The 24,461-nt window shown below is 36.3% G+C and overlaps 1 protein-coding gene across 4 annotated transcripts in view; it reads right to left on the minus strand.

The window, feature by feature from the left end:
• Positions 1 to 24,461, minus strand: part of USP32 (ubiquitin specific peptidase 32) — a 213,956-nt gene that overhangs the window by 18,258 nt on the left and 171,237 nt on the right. For 3 of the 4 annotated variants that reach the window (XM_025851483.2, XM_073879501.1, XM_073879500.1), the window contains 13 exons: positions 23,283 to 23,458; positions 22,614 to 22,754; positions 18,890 to 19,049; positions 15,106 to 15,260; positions 14,134 to 14,215; positions 12,997 to 13,071; positions 12,377 to 12,515; positions 12,015 to 12,120; positions 10,323 to 10,496; positions 9,429 to 9,603; positions 8,350 to 8,501; positions 6,501 to 6,612; positions 5,249 to 5,460 (listed from right to left, as the gene is read on the minus strand). In XM_025851483.2, the coding sequence (XP_025707268.1) occupies positions 5,249 to 5,460; positions 6,501 to 6,612; positions 8,350 to 8,501; positions 9,429 to 9,603; positions 10,323 to 10,496; positions 12,015 to 12,120; positions 12,377 to 12,515; positions 12,997 to 13,071; positions 14,134 to 14,215; positions 15,106 to 15,260; positions 18,890 to 19,049; positions 22,614 to 22,754; positions 23,283 to 23,458 (1,859 nt within the window). The remainder of the gene's footprint in view (positions 1 to 5,248; positions 5,461 to 6,500; positions 6,613 to 8,349; positions 8,502 to 9,428; positions 9,604 to 10,322; positions 10,497 to 12,014; positions 12,121 to 12,376; positions 12,516 to 12,996; positions 13,072 to 14,133; positions 14,216 to 15,105; positions 15,261 to 18,889; positions 19,050 to 22,613; positions 22,755 to 23,282; positions 23,459 to 24,461) is intronic. The other variant, XM_025851484.2, reaches the window with a different exon arrangement.

Genomic DNA, 24,461 nt, shown 5'->3' on the forward strand with positions numbered 1-24,461 from the left:
AAAAAAAAAAAAAAAACTCACAGAAATGCGGATAGAATTCAGAACTATTTTAAATTCAGAACAACTGTTTTTTAAAAATCTAAAAATGTAAAAAAAAAATCTAAAAACGTAACTAGTTTTTCTTTACTTAAACTTCTACTATTTTTCCACTCCAACTCTAAGCAGATGACTTATTTTACTAAATGAGACTAAGTGAGATCACCTAAGCAACGATCTCTTTCCTCTACTCTCCTCAGTGTATCTCTTTTCTAAACCCACACAAAATTTTCATCCTCTTGAAGGTAACTTCTCGCAGTACCGTGGGGAGAGTCTGCTCAGTTCCATAGGGATAATGCTCCCACTTTCCTAAACCAGAAATTCTCCCTTTGCTCTCTCCTAACAACTTTTCCTCTCAGCTGAAAAAACTCATTGGACCTGACTGTGCAAAGAACTTGCTCCGTTTCTTTACTAGGTTACACTGTGAAATTGTAGTTTTCACTCTGACTTCTCTAGCCCATGTAAACCACTTCTTTTTTCTTTTAAATTGACTTGCCCTTTAGTTGTCATGTCAATACCGTTTTTCTATTTCTCTCTCTATTTTCTGAATACTGCTTATGTTGCCTTGCCTTAATCCTATTCTTTTTCTACCTTGTAGAAGGAAATAGGAAAAAAAAACTACTTTCAAAGTAACTCAACCATGATACCAAGAAGGTGGCAGGGAAAATGAAGAAATGGTAAATTCAAGTACTTCAAGTACTTTGAAAGAAGAAATTAAAGGGCATAGTGATATACTGAATATAGGGTTTTAGAAGAAAAGGGGGAAAAATCTAAGAACACTCCCAGCCTTTAGCTTTAGCGTGGAAGAATAATGTTGCCTTTCACAGAAATAATGGGAAAAGGAACCTGACTTGAGACAGACAGATGGTAAAATCAAATTTAGGCATTCCCAAAGCAGCTGCCTAGATCATGAAGGAAACTGGAAACAGGGAACTAGTTAAAAGGTGAAAATTAAGAGCTAACAATGTGGCTTTATGGTCCAATAATTATGAAAACCTGTACATAATGCTTTAGCACTTACCAAGCAATTATGTAACATATACATGATAATTGAAGAGAGCTGTTTTCTAAGAAAGACTGAAAAAAAGTACATCAGAGTTCTTAATTTATGATGTGATAACACTTGGTAAAAAAAGACAGGGAAATGCATGGATCAATTATTTTAGCTGATGGGACCAGTTGGAGCTGTGCTTAAAGACAATTCCAAGTCACAAGTGGATCCCTTAATTCTCTGTCTACTCATACAATCCTGTCTAGAACATGGTCCACAGAATGTTATCCATATGGTCAGAAACTCACTTTAAGTCAAGAGTTATTAATTCAAAGGGGGAGAAAAGTACATTTTATTTTATTTTTTTTAAGATTTTATTTATTTGAGAGAGAGAATGAGAGATAGAGAGCACGAGAGGGAAGAGGGTCAGAGGGAGAAGCAGACCCCCCTGCTGAGCAGGGAGCCTGATGTGTCCCCCCCGGGACTCCGGGATCATGACCTGAGCCGAAGGCAGTCGCTTAACCGACCGAGCCACCCAGGCGCCCGAGAAAAGTACATTTTAAAGAATTATCAGAAAGCAAAGGGCTGTATTATTACCACTCAGGTCAAGACAGAATACAGCCAGAACTCCAAAAGCCTCCCTATGCTTCCTCCCAATCACAAATTCTTTCTCCCTTCTAAAGTTAACAGTTTTAGGGCACCTGCGTGGCTCAGTCGGTTAAGTGTCTGACTCTTGATTTTGGCTCAGGTCATGGTCTCAGGGTCGTGAGGTCGAGCCCCATGTTGGGCTCCGTGCTGGGTGTGGAGCCTGCTTGGGATTCTCTCTTCTTCTCCCTCCATCCCCGCTGCCCTGCTCATGCACTTTCTCTAAATAAATAAATAAGTAAATAAAAATTAAAAGGAAAGTTACCAGTTTTTCTGAATTTTATGGTAGTCACTTCCTTGCTTTGTATAATTTTGTAGCCGATGCATAAAAAACAATTCCATTTTCCCTGTTTCTAAAGTTTTTGTTTAAAAAAATCATATAATTTATATTTCTTTTGTGTCTGGCTTCTTTCCCACAATATTATGTTTATGAGATTCATATATGTTGAATATAACTCTAAATCCATTCATTTTCATTGCTGTATAATATTCTTTGAATATGTCTCAACTTGTTATCCCTTCTACTACTAACGGACACTTATTTTTTTTTAAGATTTATTTATTTTAGAGAGAGAGCAAGAGTGAGCAAGGGCGAAAGGGGCGAGGGGCAGAAGAAGAGGGAGGGAATCTCAAGCAGACTCTCCGCTGAGCACGGAGCCTGATGCGGGGCTCAATCTCACAACCCTGAGATCATGACCTGACCTGAAATCAAGAGTCCAATGCTTAACCAACTGAGTTTTCATTTTTTCGTTTTCAGCTTTGGGTTATAGATAATGCTGTTATCTGAATGAATATTCTTCTACACTCCTGGTACACATATGTCTCTTTTTAGATGCTTAAAGAGGATAATTATCTTTAACTAGGTAACTTTTCTAAAAGAGCTATATTAATTTATACTCTTATTAACAGTGTATGAGAATCCCTGTTGCTCAAATATCCTTATCAACAGTCAATCTGTTTAGTCTTAGCTCTTCTGGCAACATGACTTTAATTTGCATTTCCCTGGTTAGAAGTGTGGTTGATCACTTTTTCATGTGGTTACTGGCTATTGGATATCCTTTCTGTGAAGTGCCTGTTTAAGTATCAACCATTTTTTATGTTTTTTTTCTTAATGATTTACATGAGTCCTTTGTATTTTCTGGATTGAGCCCTTTGGCGGTTATAGATGTTGCAAATATCTTCTATTCCAAGACTTGCCTTTCTACTCTCTTAATGGTGTCTTTTTTTTTTTTTTTTTAAGATTTTTTTATTTCTTTATTTGACAGAGAGAGAGAGCAGAAGCAGGGGGAGAGGCAGAGGCAGAGGCAGAGGGAGAAGCAGACTCCCCGTGGAGCAGGGAGCCCAACATGGGGCTTGATCCCAGGACCCTGGAATCATGACCTGAGCCGAAGGCAGCTGCTTAACTGACTGAGCCACCCAGGCGCCCCTTAATGGTGTCTTTTGATGGAACTAAAGTTCTTAATTTTAATGATATCCAATTTATTAATCTTTTCCTTTATGGTTAGTGCTTTTTTTTAAAGATTTTTATTTATTTATTTGAGAGAGCGGGAATGAAAGAGAGAGAGAGCACATGAGAGGGGGGAGGGTCGGACGGAGCAGACTCCCCGCTGAGCGGGGAGCCTAATGCGGGACTCGATCCCGGGACTCCAGGATCATGACCTGAGCCGAAGGCAGTTGCTTAACCGACTGAGCCACCCAGGCGCCCTATGGTTAGTGCTTTTTGTGTCCTATTTAAGCAGTCTTTCCCTACGTCAAGGTCATAAATGTTATTCACCTTTATCATCTTCGGGGGATTGTTTTATTGTTTTGCTTTCACATATATTCTATAGTCCACCTGGAATTGAACACTGTGTGATGAGAGAGGGAGATGCCAAGTTTCATATGGCTATCCAATTATCTCAGCACCATTTACTGAGAAAATTGTCTTTTCTCTCACTGATCTGCAATGCCATCTTTGTCATAAATCAAGTGTTCATACATTTGTGAACCTGTTTCTGGGCCCTCTATTCTAATCCATTGGTCTACTTGCCTTTTTTCACAATATCACAATGTCTTAAGTATGTAGTGTTATAAAATTGTAATATCTGGTAGCTCAATTCCTCGTGTTTTGTTCTTCTTCAAGAGTGTCTTGGTTATTCTGGTGCTTTGTACTTCCACTTTTTTTTTTTTTACTTTTTAAGTAAGCTCTAGGCCCAACATGGGGCTTAAACTCAAGACCCCAAGATCAAGAGTTGCATGCTCTACCGACTGAGCCAACCAGGCACCCCTGTACTTCCACTTTAGAATCAGCTTATCAAGTTATACATACACAATCACCCACACACAGAGTTAGCATTTTCATTGGGATTGTGCAGTGAATCTGTAAGTCAGTTTGTGGAGAACTGATATCTTTGAAATATTGGGTCTTCTAATCCATGAACGTGGTCTAATCCTTCAAATATTTGAGTCTTCTTTAATTTTTGTCAATATTTTATTGTTTTCCATATAGATGCCTTATATATCTGTTGTAGTTTATTTCTAGGTACTTAATTTTTTTCATACTATGACAAACGATATCTGTAGTGGATTGAATGGTGGCTCCCCGAAAGATATGTCCACATCCTAACCCTCAGAACTTGTGAATGTGACTTTATTTGGCAAAATCGTTTTTGCAGATGTAATTAAGTAGAGGATCTTGAGGTTGAGATATCCTGGATTATCTGGATGGCCCCTACATCTAATGATAAGTGCTCTTATCAGTAAGTTATCAGTAAAAAAGCAAAGGGAGAAGGAGAAGACCATGCAAAGAAGGAGGCAGAGACTGGAGTTACGAGCTAAGAAATGCCTATGGAAGCTGGAAGAGGCAAGGAAGGATTCTCCTCTAAAGCCTTTGGAGGGAGCACGGCCCTGTTGATTTCAGATGTCTTGATTTTAGACTTCCAGCCTTTAGAAATATGTATGAAAGAATAAATTTCTGTTGTTTTAATCCACCAAATTTGTGCTAATTTTTTACAGCAGTCCTATGAAACAACTTGTTTTACCCAAGAACACACTTGTTTCTCTCCAACCAACCAAACCAATCTCCAAAGGTATCCACACTTAATGGCAGCGAAGGTGTACATATCTACATGAACATAGGAGACACAAACTTTTAAAAGAAAGTAGTATTCTGGGTGCCTGGGTGGCTCAGATGGTTAAACGTCTGCCTTCAGCTCAGGTCATGATCCCAGGGTCCAGGGATTGAGCCCCGCATCAGGCTCCACGCCTGCTTCTCCCTCTCCCTCTACTGTTCCCCCTGCTTGTGCTCTCTCGCTCTCTCTGTCAAATAAATAAATAAAATCTTTAAAAAAATAAAAAATAAAAGAACGTAGTATTCAGATGTATAAGCTATCCTGTTGCTGTTTAATATGAGTGAGGAATGTCATTTCATACATAGGCCAGCATGTGTGATACCAAATCCCAGCTCTGATCACTTACACTATCATACATAATATATTGAAAGTGAACAAAATGAAGATGCTTCAAAGACAGAAAGTGGCTATGTTTCACATAGGACACTGGCAAGACCAGCAGTAACTTGCTTAGCATTAAACTAACCATTTTTCGGTGGACTGCAATGATGTAGCCTGTAAAGGAATTGTCAGGAAGAGATGGCATATGACCATTCACCATTCCATTTGTGAAGTTTTTCTCAGTTCCACATGGCACAACAGTGTTTGGCATTCCATTGGGTATGAATATTGGTCGGGGCAAGTCCCCATTGGTGGTTAGAGTGAACATTCCATTTGTAGATGGGGAAGAGGAGAAATCTACAAATTCAAAGATAAGGATAGCATCATAAGCTTGTGGTGCCTTCATCTTTGCTCTTTTCTCAAATAATGTGGGGACTCTGACCACTGTAGTACAGTCTCTTTTAGCAAAGGACAGGGAGAAATCATAGTTCAAATAGTAATTCTAGATTGATTAGAAGATTTTAATTTCAGATTTTACTTTTATAACTCACACTTAAGACTAAATGACAAAGCAAGAATAATTGCTGGAAAGTTTTCTGAATAGTATAAGTAAAATTTTTGTAAGAACCTTTATCAGCACTATATTGTTACATGCAGTTTTCTTTTTCCTCTCTACAAATTCATTTCTCCATTCTCTTAAAAATGTTTTGTTGAATACAGTAGTCTCTAGCTAGATGTTGCCTTTTTTTTTAACTTTACACAGATTTCCCATATACCCTAGGTCTCCACAACTGTAAAGCCTTCCCCATTAGCAACACCCCCCCAACCAAAGTAATATATTTGTTACAAATGATGATGAAAGATACTTTTTAAATTTAAAATAAAAATGCAATTTTTTCAGTCTCAACAGTGCTCAACACTCCATGTGACTAGTGGATATTCTATTAGATGCAAAAGGTTATAGGATAGACAAACAATACTATATGGTCAAAAAGACGAGATAACCATATCAAATCACATGCAATATTAGATAAACAGTAATTCTTCTTTTGTTTTTCTTTCCCACCCTAATCCTAAAGAGATTATTTTTTAGTTGTGTTTATTATTTTGTTTTCTGATAGTATATATCTCTTATGCCATCTGCTGACATGTTAGTGTCACATAAAAAGAATTAAGAGATCTGAATTCCAGTGGCAGATTTAGTTAAGCATCTACTTGTCACTTACACTGCCTGAATTTTAGGCTCCTTGTCTAAAAAATGAGGAATTTGAGCCAAATGATCACCAAGGTTTCCATCAGGCTCCAAAATTCTTTTGCCCAAATATCCTTAGCCCAAACAAATATAAACCCAATATTTAAAGCTAAAATCAAAAGAAGGAGCTCTAGTTCTACCTTACCTGTCTGTATTGGACTAGAAGCTGAAATCGGAGATCCAGGAATGGGGATTTCAAATGCACACAAAAATCCACTTACTGAGAGTCGTACTTTTTGGTTGTCCTGAGGGAAATTCTACAGAAAAAGAGGTAAGATGAGCAGGGGGAAATGTTTCAGGTAAAATGGAAAATCATCTCTCTGATACATACAAGCTCATGTCTTCGATGCTTCCACCAATAAAACAAATAAGATGATTGAATAATTTTTATCAAACAACTAAAAGATGAAAGCTTGAAATACCGACTGAAAACTAACCTGACAAAACCGTTATCCCTTTCCATAGGAAAGAAGTATATTGTGTGTAACTGGCTCCTTAAGTTTTGTCCCTCGTTTCAAGCATCTAAACCCCAACCTCAGAGAGTTCTTACCTTTGCTTTACACATGAGAAAAACATCAATTAGGTGAGTTTGTTTAGAAACCCCAAAGATAAATATTAATAATACCAATGGTAGGAGCTCAAATCAGGGTAGGTAACGTTATTTTATTAGAAAATTTTTTAAACTTATTTTATTTAAATTCAATTAGCGGGGGCGTCTGGGTGGCTCAGTCGTTAAGCGTCTGCCTTCGGCTCAGGTCATGATCTCAGGGTCCTGGGATCGAGCCCCGCATTGGGCTCCCAGCTCGGCGGGAAGCCTGCTTCTCCCTCTCCCATTCCCCCTGCTTGTGTTCCCTCTCTCGCTGTCTCTGTCAAATAAATAAGATCTTTAATAAAATAAAATTCAATTAGTGTATCATTAGTTTCAGATGTACAGTTCAGTTATTCATCTAGTGCTCATTGCATCACTTGCCCTCCTTAATGCCCAATACCCAGTTACTCCATCCCTCCCCATGTAAATTTATTTTTTTATTTCAAATTTTTTAAAAATTCTAGTTAGTTAACATATGGTGTAATATTAGTTTTAGGCAATATACTTGTTAAACTGCTTATTTTTGTAGCTGGTATGCAGGAAGAAGTGACCTACGTCAATTTGTCTTTGCTCTCTAACTTCTTAAGAGTATTGAAAGGCCAGGTGTATATATTCATAAAGAAACAGCAAAAGCACACATTTATAAATATGTATAAAGTTTTAACCTAGGAAGAATTCTAGTGAGCGTGGTAATATAGAAGAGCTATAGGGGCGCCTGGGTAGCTCAGTCGTTAAGCGTCTGCCTTCGGCTCACGTCATGATCCCAGGGTCCTGGGATCGAGCCCCGCATCAGGCTCCCTGCTCCGCGGGAAGCCTGCTTCTCCCTCTCCCACTCCCCCTGCTTGTGTTCCCTCTCTCGCTGTGTCTCTCTCTGTCAAATAAATAAATAAAATCTTAAAAAAAAAAAAAAGAAGAGCTGTAAAGTGTAGCAGCAGTAGTCAATAGGGGAATTCTATACTGTAGTGACATAGCTAGATTACTCCATACAGATAGCACTGGACTCATATATTTCCCTTCTTTAAAAATGCCACTATCGTTATTACTTCTTTATGCTGGCAGATAACCCTTTTTAAAGCTTCTGGGATGGGAAACGAGAAATTTTTTTGTTGTCTTTGTTGTTACTAGTATCTCCTTCAGTCATTAATTGATAAAACTGTGATTTTTTTTTATTTAAAAGATTTATTTTATTTATCTGAGAGAGAGAGGTGGGGGGGAGAGTAGAGGGAGCAGACTCCCCGCTGAGCACAGAGGTGGATGCAGGGCTTGATTCCAGGACCCCGAGATCATGACCTGAGCTGAAATCAAGAGTTAGCCGCTCAATCGACAGCCATCCAGGAGTCCCGAGAAAACTGTGATCTTTGAAGGATGGAATCAAGGGTTTCTTAGAAAGAATAGTTAATATTACCTTTATGTTGGAACCATGTACTTCTGCAAGAAGGATTTGTTCTGATTTAAGCCCACAGAGATCGCTCAGCTGTTTTTTTAATCCCGTGTACTTTTCATCCATATTCAGTCGTAGTCCATATCGTACAGGGGTAGTACCATCCAGCTTAATAACTAGTAAAGAAAAAACATCTTTTATCAGTAAAATGCAGGTTTCTTTGAAAGCTTTCCTGTGTGTGTGTGTGTGTGTGTGTGTGTGTGTGTGTGTGTGTGTGAGAGAGAGAGAGAGAGAGAGAGAGAGAAAGAGAGAGAGACTTGGAAATAGCAAACATTTCAGTCTAGAATTTTTTTTTGAAGATTTTATTATTTATTTGAGAGAGAGGGATAGAACATGAGCAGGGGGAACAGCAGAGGGAGAGAGAGAAGCAGAGTCCCTGCTGAGCAGGGAGCCCAATGTGGGACTCCAACCCAGGACCCTGGGATCATGACCTGAGCTGAAGACAGACACTTAACCGACTAAGCTACCCAGGCGCCCATCAGTCTAGAATTTTTATTTTATTTGTAAACTACAATAGATAGTACTCGGGGATGATATTGAATGAAATCATTATTATTTTTTTTAAAGATTTTTTATTTATTTATTAAAGAGAGAGAGACAGCGAGAGATGGAACACAAGTAGGGGGAATGGGAGAGGGACAAGCAGGCTTCCTGCTAAGCAGGAAGCCTGACACGGGGCTCGATCCCAGGACCCTGGGACCATGACCTGAGCCAAAGGCAGACGCTTAACGACTGAGCCACCCAGGCACCCGAAATCATTATTTTTTGATGTTCATCTGCTACAGAAGTGTGAATGGCTTTGCAAGATTGTAAAGAGTTTCTGGTATGTTTGAAACAACAGAGGAATCAATGGGTACAAGGCTTGGACCTATATTCCAGGTCTTTCAAACTTCAACTTATGCCTAAAATTAGATTGCTAGATTATAACATGCTGGCCAATTTTTATGAGAATGCATTATAAAGAAATGACTATACTTACAAATTCGGGTTACCTGAATAAGTTAAAAGACACTGAAGTAATTTTTCAGAACTTTGTGACCTACCTGTTATTTCTAAGTGCATATAACTGTCCATTGGGAGTGGTAAAGACAAAAAATTGAAAGGGTCAAATCGGACACTTATATGCCCACATGTCTTGCATCTGACTTGGGACCTCAGCTGCCCATGGAACAAATCCACAACAATTGATCTATTCCTTCTCAGATGGTTGTCCCAGGCCTAGCAAGGAAAAAGATTAGAGAACTTTTTTCCCCCAAAATTCAAAAGATAATTATTTCTACACAAATTCAAATAAATTGGCTAAATCTGTTAGGTTTAAATGTCAAGAATATAATCCTCTGAAACTAATATAACATTGTGTATCAACTATACCCCAATAAAAAAAAGAACATAATCCTTAAACTTCATTTAAAATACGGAAGCTCTCTGCCTGTAAATTTACAATGCAGTATGTAATTTAAAATGTACCACCTACTGAGATAGTACAGAAAACCGGTTCTTGAATGGAATGTGATTCTTTCTGTTCAACCTATATGATATTAAATACAGATGGAAAATCCTATTTTTTTGTTCTTACCATTGTGACAATGATGAGTATTAAAGTTCTTTATCCATTAAAAGGCAGATAAAACATGCCTATTGGTCACTGTACACATTATTTTAGCAATTATGGGGACTCCAAGTTCTACTGAATAATTATTCCTACATTCTTTCCCAAAAGTTTACAATGTAAAAAGGCAACATTTTAAAACTTGCATTAAAGATGCTTTGTTTTGGTGTTACTGAACAAGAATTAAACAGAGAAATATAAATTCCTTCACTTCCACAGTACAATTCTGATCACAGAATAGTTTAGCTAGCATTTACGTTGTGCAACACACATTTATGGCCAGAACATTTGATCTATTGCTTACATTAGAAATTCAAAACTGACAAACCTCTGCAGCTACTTCCCAGTCTGGTCGGCCATCGCTGTCCTTCAGTTCCACATATGGCTTCTCATGGACTCGGTTGAGATCCTCATGAAGACCATCCAAGAGAAAAGCCAGAAGTTCTTGGGAGTCTTGTTGCTGGAACCCATTAAACCTGGGAGCATATTTTGCTATGGTCCACTATAAATATAACAGGAATCAAACTCATTATTTGCTACCCCATAAAATTTGGAATGAACATGCCCCATCATTCATTCAGAGGCATTATGAGAAGGTAAACAGTATTTAGTCTGCCTTGATTTCAGCAAATATATTTTGAATAATCACGAAATCTTTCTAGTCTTAATCTCAAATGACAAAGAAAAAAAGGTATTTTGGCCAATACTGTGTCCCAGTTCAGTATCATATAAGCAAACAGTTCTTTAGGTACACAGATATTATTTAAGACAGGTAGGACACAAATATTAAAATAGCTTTTGCTCTCATTGAAAAAGTTCCTGTTACAGTTTTCTTTTACAGTTAACTCTTCTAGTCTTGTATCCTAACTTTTATTGTTAGAGGCAGAATAGCCTTGTGTTTAACTGTGAGGACTTACTAACTAGCTTATAATCTTGGGCAAGCTGTTTAACTGCCCTGAGCCTTAGTTTCCTAAGCCATAAAATGAGGATAATAATATTGCTTTACATTTTAGGATTATTTAGAAGATTAAATGAGTTAATACACATAAAGTAATAGTGCTTGGAAGTGGTTAAGTAGTCAAAGTTTTAGTTATTATGATTAATTTTTAATCTAAAAAGTTTTTGTGTTGTTTTTAAAGATAAAAAATAATCCTAAAAAATAATAATCCTAACTTTACTACATATAATGTAAAATTTGTATCCATGAATTTCAGTAATATACATTCTTTCTGCTTTTTATTTTTAATTAAATTAATTATTTTTAAATTAGGCTCCATGCCCAGTGTGGAGCCCAATGTGGGGGTTAAACTCCATCACCGTGAGATCAAGACCTGAGTTGAGAGAGCTGGATGCTTAATCGACTGAGACACCCAGGTGCCCCTCTTGCTGCTTTTTAAAATTCTGTAGGTGGGGGACCTGGATAGCTCAGTTGGTTAAGCATCTGTCTTCAGCTTGGGTCACGATCCCAGGGTCCTGGGATTGAACCCCACATTGGGCTCCCTGCTCAGCGGGGAGCCTGCTTCTCCCTCTCCCTCTCCCTCTGCTTGCCACTCCCCCTGCTTGTCCTCTCTGGCCCTCTCTCTCTCTGTCAAATAAATAAATAAAATCTTAAAAAACAATTCTATAGATAGAACTAATTATCTTAGTAATGTTAAAAATGTATGAGTATCATTTACTATGCTCAGAGGTATACCCTGCAGTTAAAATATCGCTAACAGTAAAGGACTAACAAAGGAAGATTTACTATGTATACATATATTTGATAAATTAGGAAACTGAATGACATCCCAAATTTAGACTATGACTTTGATCATTTCCTAACACTACACCTATAGCAGCATTTTACATATATTTGAGCAAGTAAAAATATTTGACACCTAGTTTATGTCTCATGAAAGATCTAAAACACATTAGTTAAACTAAAGCTAAAAAGCTAAACATAAAAAGCATGTAGAAAAAAATCAGTTACTTAAACAACTGCTTAGGACTTAATACTTTTGTATTATTTTAATCTGCTTACCCGAAGCTTTAATGGGGCAACATTCTTCTGAGTTCCACTCCAAAGTTCCTGTACTAAATCCCCATAGCATTTAGCCATATGCCCCTTCATACCAATGGGATTTGTCCTAGAAGTTAGAGAGGAAAATCTGTTACCAAAGGTTCTCAAAAATCACAATCACATGGGCATAGAAATGTCTAGCATCTATTTTCTCACATCAAAATTTCTTTTTAAAACAAGAGAAGTATCCCTTGCCCCTTATTTCATACTAAATAGGGCAAATAAGATAAGTCTTTTCTCCCCCGGGGTGAAGAAAGAGATTTAAGTGATAGTGGGTTCATATCAAAGTCATAAAGAGAGGGTAATGAACCAAGAAATACTACCTGTTGAGTTCATAAAGATGTCTCCCTGAGATAAAATACTGTGTCAGTGGCTGTGTGTTACTAACACACTGGATGCTTGAGTTCATGAAGCAAGTGTTTCCCAGGTTACTCAGACCAGTGGCTCCTTTTTCTGTGGGAACTGGAACAAACAATTATGAGAAGGAAGCCTAACTATAGTAAGATGTCGCAGGCAGATCAGTTACTTGTATTTGATGCAATGATTTTTATAATTTTTTTTAATCAGCTAAATGGAGCTAATACTTCTTTATCTGGTCTTGTAATGCCAAAGTAGAGAAGGTTTTTCATCGACAGTCACTGGCAATCATGATAATCCAAGCTCATTTGTAATCTAAAACTAGCAAAGATTCTCTTTAACTAGTGCTAAGATAGTTTTTTACAATTCAAACAATCCTCTCCAGTGTATTATGTCTTTAAAAATATATAAATTATTTAATTGCAAGGTTAGGAAAAAAAAATTGTGATACTCCAGGAAAAAGAAAAAGGGGTCCCAATCAATTTTGAACTAGAAAGCCAGAAGTTGTTAACACTTCAATAGCTGAGAAAGAAAAAAAGAATAATTTTAAGATAATCTCTTTAGAAATAATTAACCAGAGACTTACCCTTGTGTCTATCTATTTTACTACTGTTTGCTATAAAGGACATTTCCTCAGGCCAACTCATATCTTTGTTGCGAACTGGAAAGACAGAGAGAGGAACGTGTTAATTTCTTATCCGTTCAAATCACACCCACTCAATTGCTTCTGTTTAAAAAAAAAAAATTTCTTGTTTCTAAATCAGAAACTGAAAAAAAAAATTGAGTTAATTTTAGTAATTGATTCTGAAACCATTCCAATTCTTTATATTGGGGACTTCATAGCCACTTGATTAGAATTCATTAGTAAGCTATTCCCTCAATTACCAACCTGAATTATAATTATACTCAAACATCTATAGAAGTAATTAAAGCTCTTAAACTTAATGCATTAGAATTATCACAATTCCTTCTTAAATTATGACAACTGTTAGAATAATCTATTTTATTTATTTATTTTTCAACTTTTTTAAATTTTATTATGTTATGTTAATCACCATACATTACATCATTAGTTTTTGATGTAGTGTTCCGTGATTCATTGTTTGCATATAACACCCAGTGCTCCATTCAATACATGAGAGACTATGGACTGAGAAACAAACTGAGGGTTCTAGAGGGGACGGGGGTGGGGGGATGGGTTAGCCTGGTGATGGGTATTAAAGAGGGTGGGTATTGAATGGAGCACTGGGTGTTATAATCTATTTATTTTAATACAAAGGCAGTCTGCAGTGTTTCCAAAAATCTTGAAGGGAAAAGATACATTTTTAAGTTTACAGTGACATGTCCATGTCAGTGTGTAAATCTATGTGTGGCGAGTGACCAGCGTTTGATGACTAATGAAAGCCTCTGCCACTAACTATGCCAGAAAGTTAGTTTTCTTACTCAAACTCAAAAAGGCAGGTTGAAATTTTATAAATTTATAACTGAATTCACTTGTTTCTACCCAATGTTTCTATTCCTTGCCAACCAATGAATGCAGACATATTTTTCTTTTAAAGCAATCTAGATAGTATGTAGGATTACATAAGAGCTTAATGGTTTTTCTTTACTATAAAGAATATAATGATCAAATAATAGAAAAATTATAAAACAGATTATTAGTAACTAAATCTTTAAATTCTTTCCCTAAAACCTAATATAGATGCATGCTTCCATCTTATACCTTCAATAACCAGATGCTGCTCATCTTGGATTTTCAAATATTCCAATCTATGATCCTCATCATCCAGAAGAGTAAGGTAATTCTGTGTATGGAGGAGGAAATGATTTTGTTAATTTGATTACTAAACTAAACTTGAAAAGGAAATAAAAATGAATGATAATTAAAACAATTAAACACGTCCTTGTATTTCCATAACTCATGTGACAGATATTTTGCATATTATAGTTGTTCATAAATATTTATAATTTAGGTGGCAAAATGAGAGAAAAACAATGTCTGCTTTATAAACAAATACTTTATGCTCTAAAACAAAATTATAACAGAATTTTGGGGAGATCAGAAGACTCATCACACACCAACCCAAAATTCATTGAGATTTAGATTTTCTGAAGCACTTGTACAAAAGAAATTTTCTTTAGTATCTAGTATGAAATTCAGTAAACATGCTTATGATCAAGATGAAACTTACCAGGAACCAAAAATATAAAATCAAAGTCCTACAGTAGAATTACATGTTTTTGTTTGTGCTCACAAAACTAAGTTATTTAATTCTAAGGGAGATACTATTATGTATGAGAAAATTGAGACAGTTAAGTGACTTGCTCTGGATTATACAAGTAAACAAGTGGCAGGGCCAGGATTTAATCCCTGGCAGCGTGGCTCCAGGAACGGTGCTCTTAACTATTATACTATACTGCCTCTCAATGGTGATCACAGGAAGATATAAAGAGGGAACAATGGAATAGAGAACAGGTTAAAACTGCATATCTTATGATCCAATTTCAGAGTATAATCTGAAAACATACTGCATGTGTTAGGAAGAATATATAACCAATTAATAGCACTACCTCTGAGGAGGATGGGAGACAGGGGTCAGAGAATGAGAATGAAGAATTTTCACTATATATTTTTGTACTGTTTGGATCTTTTTCAGCATGTGTACAAGTCACCTTACAACAGGAAATGACTTACCTCACTGTTGTAGAGCCACAGGCGCATATCTTCCTCTTTGATGCGTAGCCTTTGAGACAGATATTCATGAATTTCCTTGATGGTCTGCATTCGACTAAAACAGCCTGTATAGGCTAAGACCCGCTTTAATGGCGCATTCGGAGAAGGTACATTTCCTATGGTCAAGGTAATCATAATAAGGAAAAAGGTAGATGTAAAAAAAAAAAAAAGGCACCCCATTCAGCAATGACTGTTTTAGGAAATAATGATGAGAAATGAGAATTATAGGCTTAATAATTTTATAAATTAAGAAGCTTTAAAATTAAGATAGGAGACCACCTGTGTTAAGTTCAAAGCCCTTAACTTTGGAAGGAAGAGCAACAAAACCAGAAGCCCAAGTAACAGGTAGTATTTGGATCCCAAGAGGAGTGGCAAATATCAACAACAGACATGGTATCTTGGCTGCCCTCAGCAGGGTCACACTAAATAGCAAAATCAGTATTCAATGTAAGAATGGGGAAGATCATATGGGACTGGATTTGAATTCCACAGATAACTGGATTCACTAAAAAGAATTCCACAGAAAATTGAATTCATTAAAAAGAAAACCACTGGCCCAAAATTGGATTACTTATGTTAAAGCTCTAAGTCAGTAAACTAAGACTTATTAATACCTGACCTAACTGTAGTTTCAAACCCCTAGAAATGTAACCTTTAACCGGTCAACATGGGAATTTCTTCGTCAGTACTAGGAAATTTATTGATAGACCCTACTATTCCCTTTAAAAGGGAGACCTTGCTTAAAACAATGGAATCTTTGTGAAGAGTTTCCTTTTTTCCACTCCCTCTCTACCTAACACTTTTTTTCCTTTTTTCTGTAGCTCTTGGGAGCACCCCTCTACTTGCTAGAAGGGACGTTGCCAGATTCATAAATCAATTAATAAAGCCAATTAGATCTTTCAAATTTACTTGGTTGAATTTTTGTTATTTAACAACGTGACCCACTTTCTTAAAATAAATTGTCTTTGAATTACTAATCCCATCACTCCCAGTAATTAAGTGCCCCAAATACCAGGCACAGAAGTACAATTACACAAGAAACTTTTACTTAAAATTCTAAATAGGCAGAGACTCTACAATGGCCAGAGTTTAAAGTGAAACCAAGAACGTTCCCATGACAAAAAAAATTGCCACGCTGAAAAGGCAGGAGGCAGGAAAACCATATGACCTGCCTGCAAAATAAGATGACAGCAGAAATGATCTTGAATTGCAAGAGGGCTCAAGAAACAAAAAGAATGGTAGTAAGGGGAAAGAGAGATAAGTGAAGAAAGAATATATCAAGTTTAACCACCTACTTCAAAAGAGAAGGGGGATGAAGCAACAAGAGATTATGAAAGTCAAAAACAGGTTGCTAATACAATTAACTAAACCTTGGTTTACTATTCAGCCAAAAACCCAGGCAAGAGCTGTAGCTTAAAATGGTCCTCTCTAGCTATAGTAGGTTATAGTTTACCGAGCAACCCCAAACAAAAATAAACATAGCATATCAATATAATCCATCTAGGGTACAATTATACATGCCAGGTAATTTTCTACCCATCCAAAGGAGACTCAGCTTTTTTCCTCTTATTAAATGCCTTTGAATCTTCACCTACTAAACAAAGCAGAGAAAAGTAATGGTATCATCTGCTTTATTTTTTTTTAAAGATTTTATTTATTTGACAGAGACAGACACAGTGAAAGAGGGAACACAAGCAAGGGGAGTGGGAGAGGGAGAAGCAGACTCCCCACTGAGCAGGGATTCTGACAGATGAGCAGGGATTCTGACAGACGTGGGGCTTGATCCCAGGACCCTGGGATCATGACCTGAGCCGAAGGCAGACGCTTAACAACTGAGCCACCCAGGCGCTCCTATCATCCGCTTTTTAAAGAGCTTCCAAAAAGAATTCACTCACCTCAAACAGGCTGAAAAACCATATGAGAAACAAAGACCCTGTAGCCTTATCTGTCACAAGGCTATGTTTAAGTCACTGTTAACTGTGTCACAGTTTGTACACCCATCACTTCAGAAGTAATAAAAGAGTCTAGTAAACAGCCCTAATACACTGAGTAATGAGAAAGATGAAAAATAAGTTATGGCAGAACAAAACCCAACCATGATCAATTTTTAAACCTAGCAAATAGCCTAGCAAATATTTTACTATCAGATAGCAAGCAAAGGATAATTCTTAACAGAAAATAAAAGAACAAAATTTTCCAATTATACATCAGAGGATTAGTTATAAGATTACAGCAAGAAAGCGTATTTTCATAAACTTCAAAACGATTAATGATTGATTTCAGAATTAATTAGTAAGGAATAAAATTTCAAATTAAGAATAAATTTGGAGCATAACTACCCAGTTCAAGGATTTAGAAGCATTTGCAAGTGTAGTGTCCAAGTCAATTTCTCTTGTTGTAAGCCACATAAGAAATTTATTTGAATTCTAGACAGTTTTTATAGCATAGCTCATTAAGCAGGCAGCCACTTATTACACATAATTTTGTGTTTTTGAATAGCACTAACAAATCTAGTGGAATTTACAGAAGCAGCAAAAATCTAGGATCAGCACAAGAGTTACAAAGAGTACTTACTAAAAGCGCAACAACACATCTTGCTTTTCATGTTATCTTTCAAAGAGAATTGAGAAAGATATATGCTATGGGTGCCATGGAAGCAAGGTGAATATTTTTATTCAATGGAAAATTAAATCAAGAATGTTTCACAGTGATTCTATTTCACTGCTCCTCGATTTTGACATTTTCCCAAGTTTGGTTAGGCAGAAGCCAATGCTTTGCTATAATTCTTACCAAACAATATGTGTAAGAATATCCAATATCTTATGTGAATATAACCTTTAAGGAAGACAAACTATTTGATTTCAAAGGAGGAATGGTGCTCATAGGGTTGGTTTGGGTTCAAAGGTAGTTCTTGCATCCTAAGTTATATTAATAACATTTTGGCATTGTTACACAAAGTAAGACTTTGTGTAAATGTATAATTCATTATTTCTGCTGAAGAACAATGTCAAATATTTGCAAAGCAAAAGCATAGAGCCAAGTCCTGCCTATCAATAAAATTTAACCTCACAAAGAAATCAAAGGGAACTTTCTGCATGTAATACATTAAAATGGGAACTTATATGTCATTTTGATAGGCTTGATGTTTTTTTCTTTAAATTTTTTATTGTTATGTTAATCACCATATATTACATCATTAGTTTTTGATGTAGTGTTCCATGATTCATTGCTAGGCTTGATGTTTTTCAAAGCAAATGTGCCATTTTAATTTTCAAAAATATATTCTTCACTTTATATTATCTGTCTCTTATAAAGACTCCTTGGACCAAGCATGAGAAATGTATCATGTTTTGCCAAAAGAGTCCCCCAAAACACCAACAAATAAACAGAAATATGATATTGTGAAAGAAATTACTTTTCAGATATTTGAGTGGAGTTGAAAAGACCAGTCAGTCATTGACTGGCAGATTCTAACTTAGGACAAATAATTTATAATGGCTTCTTTTCTTTGTATGCTTACAAACCAGAAAAGGAAACAATTCTTCTCAGTTTGATGATGAGACTTTGCCACTACCCCATCTAGTCTTGCGCATGACCATAGATCTAAGCCCCACAGATGATTTACTGATTCTGTATGAAAGTAGATGGGAATATGTGTTAGTACAGTGGCACCAGACTTTGAGCAACTTGGTTGTTTTTGTTTTTGAAAGAGATGTATGGTATTCTTGCTGCATTCTTAAGTTACCTCTTGGTAAATGCTGAGGAAACATTCTCAGGCTCATCATACCCATATTCACCCAGATGTTAGACTGCTGTGTCCGAGTGGCAGGCTGCTGTCTTAGAAAGAGAAGATATCGAGGAAATAACTCCAGCTCTGGGATTTCTGTCTTGCTATTCTTGATCACCTATTGTTATAAAAGATATAATGTGATCACTATAAAAGAAACAAAACTTGTCATTTTTTACCGAATTTCTGAGATTTATTTTTAAACTAAAATGTTCAATAGGTTCACTACCTATGTTAGATTACAAAGATTCATAGATTTAAATTACATGGGTTTAAATACTCTCAGGCTCCTGGTCCTAAACCTATCTTCCAAGATTAGAACTCCTGGTGATTATTTTCTCCTCTTTTATTTAAAAGCAAGTAACACTGAAATTAAGGGGAAAAATCCTAAATATTATCTATAATTCTATTCCCTTCACACTATAATTCTTTTCACTTTTACATACTTCATGTATATAAATGATGTCCTTTAAGGGACAAATTCTTAGGTCTGGAGTTGTAAGTCAAAAAGTATGGAAGGCCATATCATTAACTATCTAAGTTATTTTGCCAGCCAAAGCGTAGCAATTTATAATATTCTCAGAAATTTATGAACATATTTCTCTCATAAAACCTTATCAGTGGACATCATTTGAAAATACCCTGTTTCTTTAACACATATAAAGAATATTATAAATTTGCTTAAAATTTTATTTCTTATATTAGTAGTAAGGATAAAAATGTTTTCATATAAAAATTTGCTATGTTCTACTGTAACTGGTTTGCTCAATATATTTTTGTCTATGATAAAGACAATTACAGTGGGTGAACGAAATTGAGATTCATGTTGAAACAGGATTTTTCAGTAACCCCCTCCAATAATGTGCTTGCCAGCCCAAAGACACAGGAAAACATTTCATTATAAAAATACTGCTCCAAGAGTTTTAAGAGTAGAACATTATCAATTTAGTATTCCAAAAGGATAGCAGGATTAACATACTTTAAAACATAAAATCCTACATAATCTTTAACAGTCCAAGTGATCAGGTTTTATTTTATTTCCTTCTGCCCTAGTAACCAATGTCTTCTGCAATAGAGCATTTTTCAGTATCAAGAGGGGGCAGTAAAGAACCAAATGAAAACAATGCTACAAACCAAACAATTAGGACTTTTTCTTAAAAGTATTCTGCATATTCTGATATGCTACAGTATGGCACTTGAAAAGTTCCATTCGGGAGCTTTTTCAAATCCTACTTAAATGATAAGCAGTAAAAGGGCTCTCCCTGGTATTCTCCTCTAAGACTGCTGGACGAAGTCTGTCCACTTCTAGACAGGTACTAATAGCTACAAAGCCAACCATAATTTCTTATGATTTCAGTTTAATATGATTTGAGGCAAGATTAATAATTCAGTATTGGTAGTTGTCAGGCTACATAAAAAACATACCTTTGGCAGAATTTGAACTGATAATGAAGTAGTTTTTATAATATGCATCTTGTTTGCCAAGATAAATGATTTTGTGAAAAATTACAAATTAACAAATTCTTATGCACAAACATACAAAAACACATATTTATTTACATTTTAATTATTCTTGTCTTTGAACTTGTTAACTTCAGTGGCAACTGGCAAACAATAGATGCAATTCCGTGCGCAAGAATTTGCCTTAAAGAGATCACACATTTGGAAAAAACCCTGAGATCAAGACCTGAGCTGAGATCAAGAGTTGGATGCTTAACCGACTGAGCTACCCAGACACCCCAAAGATATTTTTAAATAAGTAGTATGACTTATGTAAGTATAAAGGTGAAAGCATTCACTTTTAACCTTGCCATGGCAATACATTTAGTATTCTCTACCTGAAAACACCATTTTATTTTATTGTCCTTTTTTTAAAAAGATTTTATTTATTCATTTGAGACACAGAGATACAGAGGGAGAGAGAGAACATGAGCAGGGGGAGAGGCAGAGGGAGAAGGAGAAGCAGGCTCCCCGTCTAGCAGGGAGCCCAATGTGGGGCTCAATCCCAGGACCCCGGGATCATGACCTGAGCCGAAGGCAGACGCTTAACCATCTGAGCCACCCAGGCGCCCTGAAAATACCATTTTAAATGTTTTTTGCAGCATTTTTTCCTGAAATCAGGCAAATGTGTCATATTTAGAGATGAAAAAAATTCTATCAAGCTAGCAAATGCAGCTTTGATCTAGTAAAATTATTTTAATATTTGTCTGGCATCAATGTAAAAAACATACCTTGTGTGAGGCTCTGAAGATGACGATGATGATGCTATTAGCAACTGTCAGCATTTGCTGACCACTTACTATAAATCAGATGCTGTGCTAATTGTATGTATTATTTAATTATCAAAACAACTCTAATGAAGTAGATACGGTCATGTTCATTTTAGAGAAGAGGAAGAAACTAAGGTTTAGAGATTGGGACACTGGTAATCCAAATCTAGGCAGGCTCTAAAACATCAAACTATATATATGTCAAACACAATTATCACAATGTTTTCCCAGATATAGAATATAAAGATAAAGCTGGAAAGTCCCAGAAATTAAGTGACTAACTGAAGGACTACCCCACCTCCCAATAAATAAAGTATATATATGTTTATGTATCTATGTACATTCGTATTTGTATGTATCTTCTAGGAGTTCTGATGCCAAATACAGTAGGAACCTTTTGGAGCCAACAGACACAAAGCCCAAATTCCTGTTTCCGACTTAAACACAATTTTTAATAAACATAATTATTAGTTAGTCAAAGTCAACATCAAAATTATAGACTAAGGCTTTACAGCAGACTTCTTCCTCTCTTTGGAAGTGATCTAAGTTACTGTATCTCATTTATGCAAACTTTTCTGGTGTAAGAAATTTCAATCTGGAACATTATATGAGGGAGAGTGTTTCTTGATCTACAAAAAGAACCTTCTTACGAAGTATTTTACTGCATTGACAACACAAAGAGTGTTCAGGGTATGAATCCTAAGCCCAACAGTATAATGGTATAGTTAACTCGCTAATATTGTGATATTATATACTTCAAGTCTTTTAAATTACTTCAGAGCATTTTATTTATGCTCTCAATGACTCATCCTAGTAATGGCAACAATCAGAATTCACTTGCCTTGGATTCCTGTTATCACCCTGTTATGATCATTTTTGTGTCCTTCCCTCAAAAAGACAAAACACAAAAATCCACCAACAACTATGGGATGAACCAATCCCTAAATGGATGCCTGTGTGGTTAATAAAGATAACAGTCTCAGAAGTAATCATTGCACCACTTCCCCTATATTCACTGAACTTTTCAGCACCGGCTCTCAGACTTCTGCTCCAGCCTAAGCCCTACATTATCCTAAAGTCTGCGTTTATATGGATGACTTATTTAATAGCCTAGCCTCACAATCCCTTGACTTTATTTAGTCCAGTGACTACTCCCTCCGCTCCAGGTAAGCCACCCACTCCCACAGGCACATCATTGTAGAGCTGGTACTAATACAGTACTCGGTGAATGTATGAATAAATGAATGAATAAATGTAAAGAAATCTCAATTTTGTTCAACTAATTTACAGGTACTGAGTACTCTGTTGCCATTAGTAAGAACTAATTTGTGGATAGTGAGATTCATATAGAAAAGTAATGGAAGACCCAACCAGGACTGTTCCTTTCATAAAGCACCACTGGTTATACTTACAGGTCTGGGTAGAGCCAGATTTGCTCCATACCAGTGATAAAGCGCTCTCCACACAGGTTCTGGGACCATTTCATAATCTCTTCCATGGATCAGCTGTGGCGTTCGTTTTAATCGTCCTCCTTCTAGTGTTAATGATGTAGCCTTAGAAAGAACGGAATACAAATGTTGATATTTAATATTTTTAGTATTACAGTCTCGTGTTTTAACAAAATCTAGACACAGGAGAACAAACACATATGTCACTATTCAGTTTCATGTTATCGGAAAGTAATTTTCTAAACGAGATTTTTATTTTTAACTTTCGAAATAAATTATTTAAGAAAGAGAACTCAAGGCAAATCATTTGAAAAATCACTAGAGCATTTGGAAATGAGACTGGCTTAGAAATTATTATTTTGGAAAAAAATTCCACATACACATAAAACTACATTTTCAAAGTAGCTGTCCTAATAAGAATATTTCTAAGGATTACTACACTGCTTCTATGCAATTACTAAATCATAAAATATCCTCACAGAAATATACTGTGCAGAGATTTCCATCTCCAACAGGTTAATTTAATGAACCATGATGTACGAATGTCATGCTATACATTAAAACCTCTAGAATGAAATTTATTTGCCACTTTTTTGAAAGAGAATTGTTTTACATAGATGTCGTATCACCTACCTTTACAGGTTCTTGAGTTACTAGTGGCTGGTTATCAATAGCCCCTGGTTTCTGAGGATTGAGATGCAACAAAATATTCCCATTGGCTCCTAGCAAACACTGGTTATTATTGTCAGACGTGTTATGTTGTCGGGCAAAGCACATATCTGCCCCTGGTGTGGCAGAATACAGAAAGCCTGTAAGGGAAAAGAGGATGGAATCTCTTTATTTTTAGTTATTATACATAAATAGGCTTGAAGATATGAACTCAATGTCCATGTATTAGATTAATGCTATTTTTCTGTTGGCATGTCAGTACAGTATAAGATTTTGATAACTCTGCAGAAGATAGGAAATACAGACGTCATCCTTCTGGACAATACCTACCGTAACACTAGGTGGAAGAAAAGCTTTAAAAACTGTTACCAAATGAGGTGCCTGACTGGTGCAGTCGGTTAAGTGTCCGACTCTTCATTTCAGCTCAGGTCATGATCTCAGGGTTGTAAGATCCAGCCCCACGTCTGGCTCCACACTCAGCTCAGCGTGGAGTCTGCTTGGGATTCTTTCTTTCCCTCTCCCCCTGGCCCTGGTCCCCCTCAACCCCATTCACATGCTCTCTTTCTAAAATAAATAAATACAAATCTAAAAAAACAAACAAAAAACCCCCCAAAAAACCAACAGTTACCAAATGAACATTTGGCCAGCATCCTAAAATATCTAATAATTCACAAGAATTATACATCCTCTGATAGAAAAGGAAGAGGTATGGTCAAATACCTGGGATCTCACATAGTCACCCTTAATTCTTTTTTTTCACCTGTAAACACATTCCAAATGTTCTTAGTAGATTGGCCATAAGAAGTCTCTAAACCAAAGGGAAGGAGCTAAAACAAGAATTGTAACAGAAGAGTGCCAGAGAGGAGGGAACTTCCCTAATAAATTTATTTCAAAGGAAGGCATGCCAGGTTACAATAGAAAAATGCACACAGAAAAATGATTAATGATGACTTAAGAGTTGTGAACCTCAATGGTATTTTAAGCTTTTTCAACTCTGAACTACAGACTAACCATTCTAGCCATCAACTGAGTAAACATTCTAGCCATCAGTCACTTTAAACCTTTTGTCTGCGGCACTGCTCAGCCTATGGGTAGCACAGGTCAGGGTAAGCACATAACAAAAAGGACCTTAGAGAGGGTTAA

This window comes from Callorhinus ursinus, unplaced genomic scaffold (genome assembly GCF_003265705.2).
Source record: "Callorhinus ursinus isolate GAN/ISIS: 27379988/994484 unplaced genomic scaffold, GSC_fseal_2.0 scaffold34, whole genome shotgun sequence".
Classification (NCBI taxonomy): domain Eukaryota; kingdom Metazoa; phylum Chordata; class Mammalia; order Carnivora; family Otariidae; genus Callorhinus; species Callorhinus ursinus.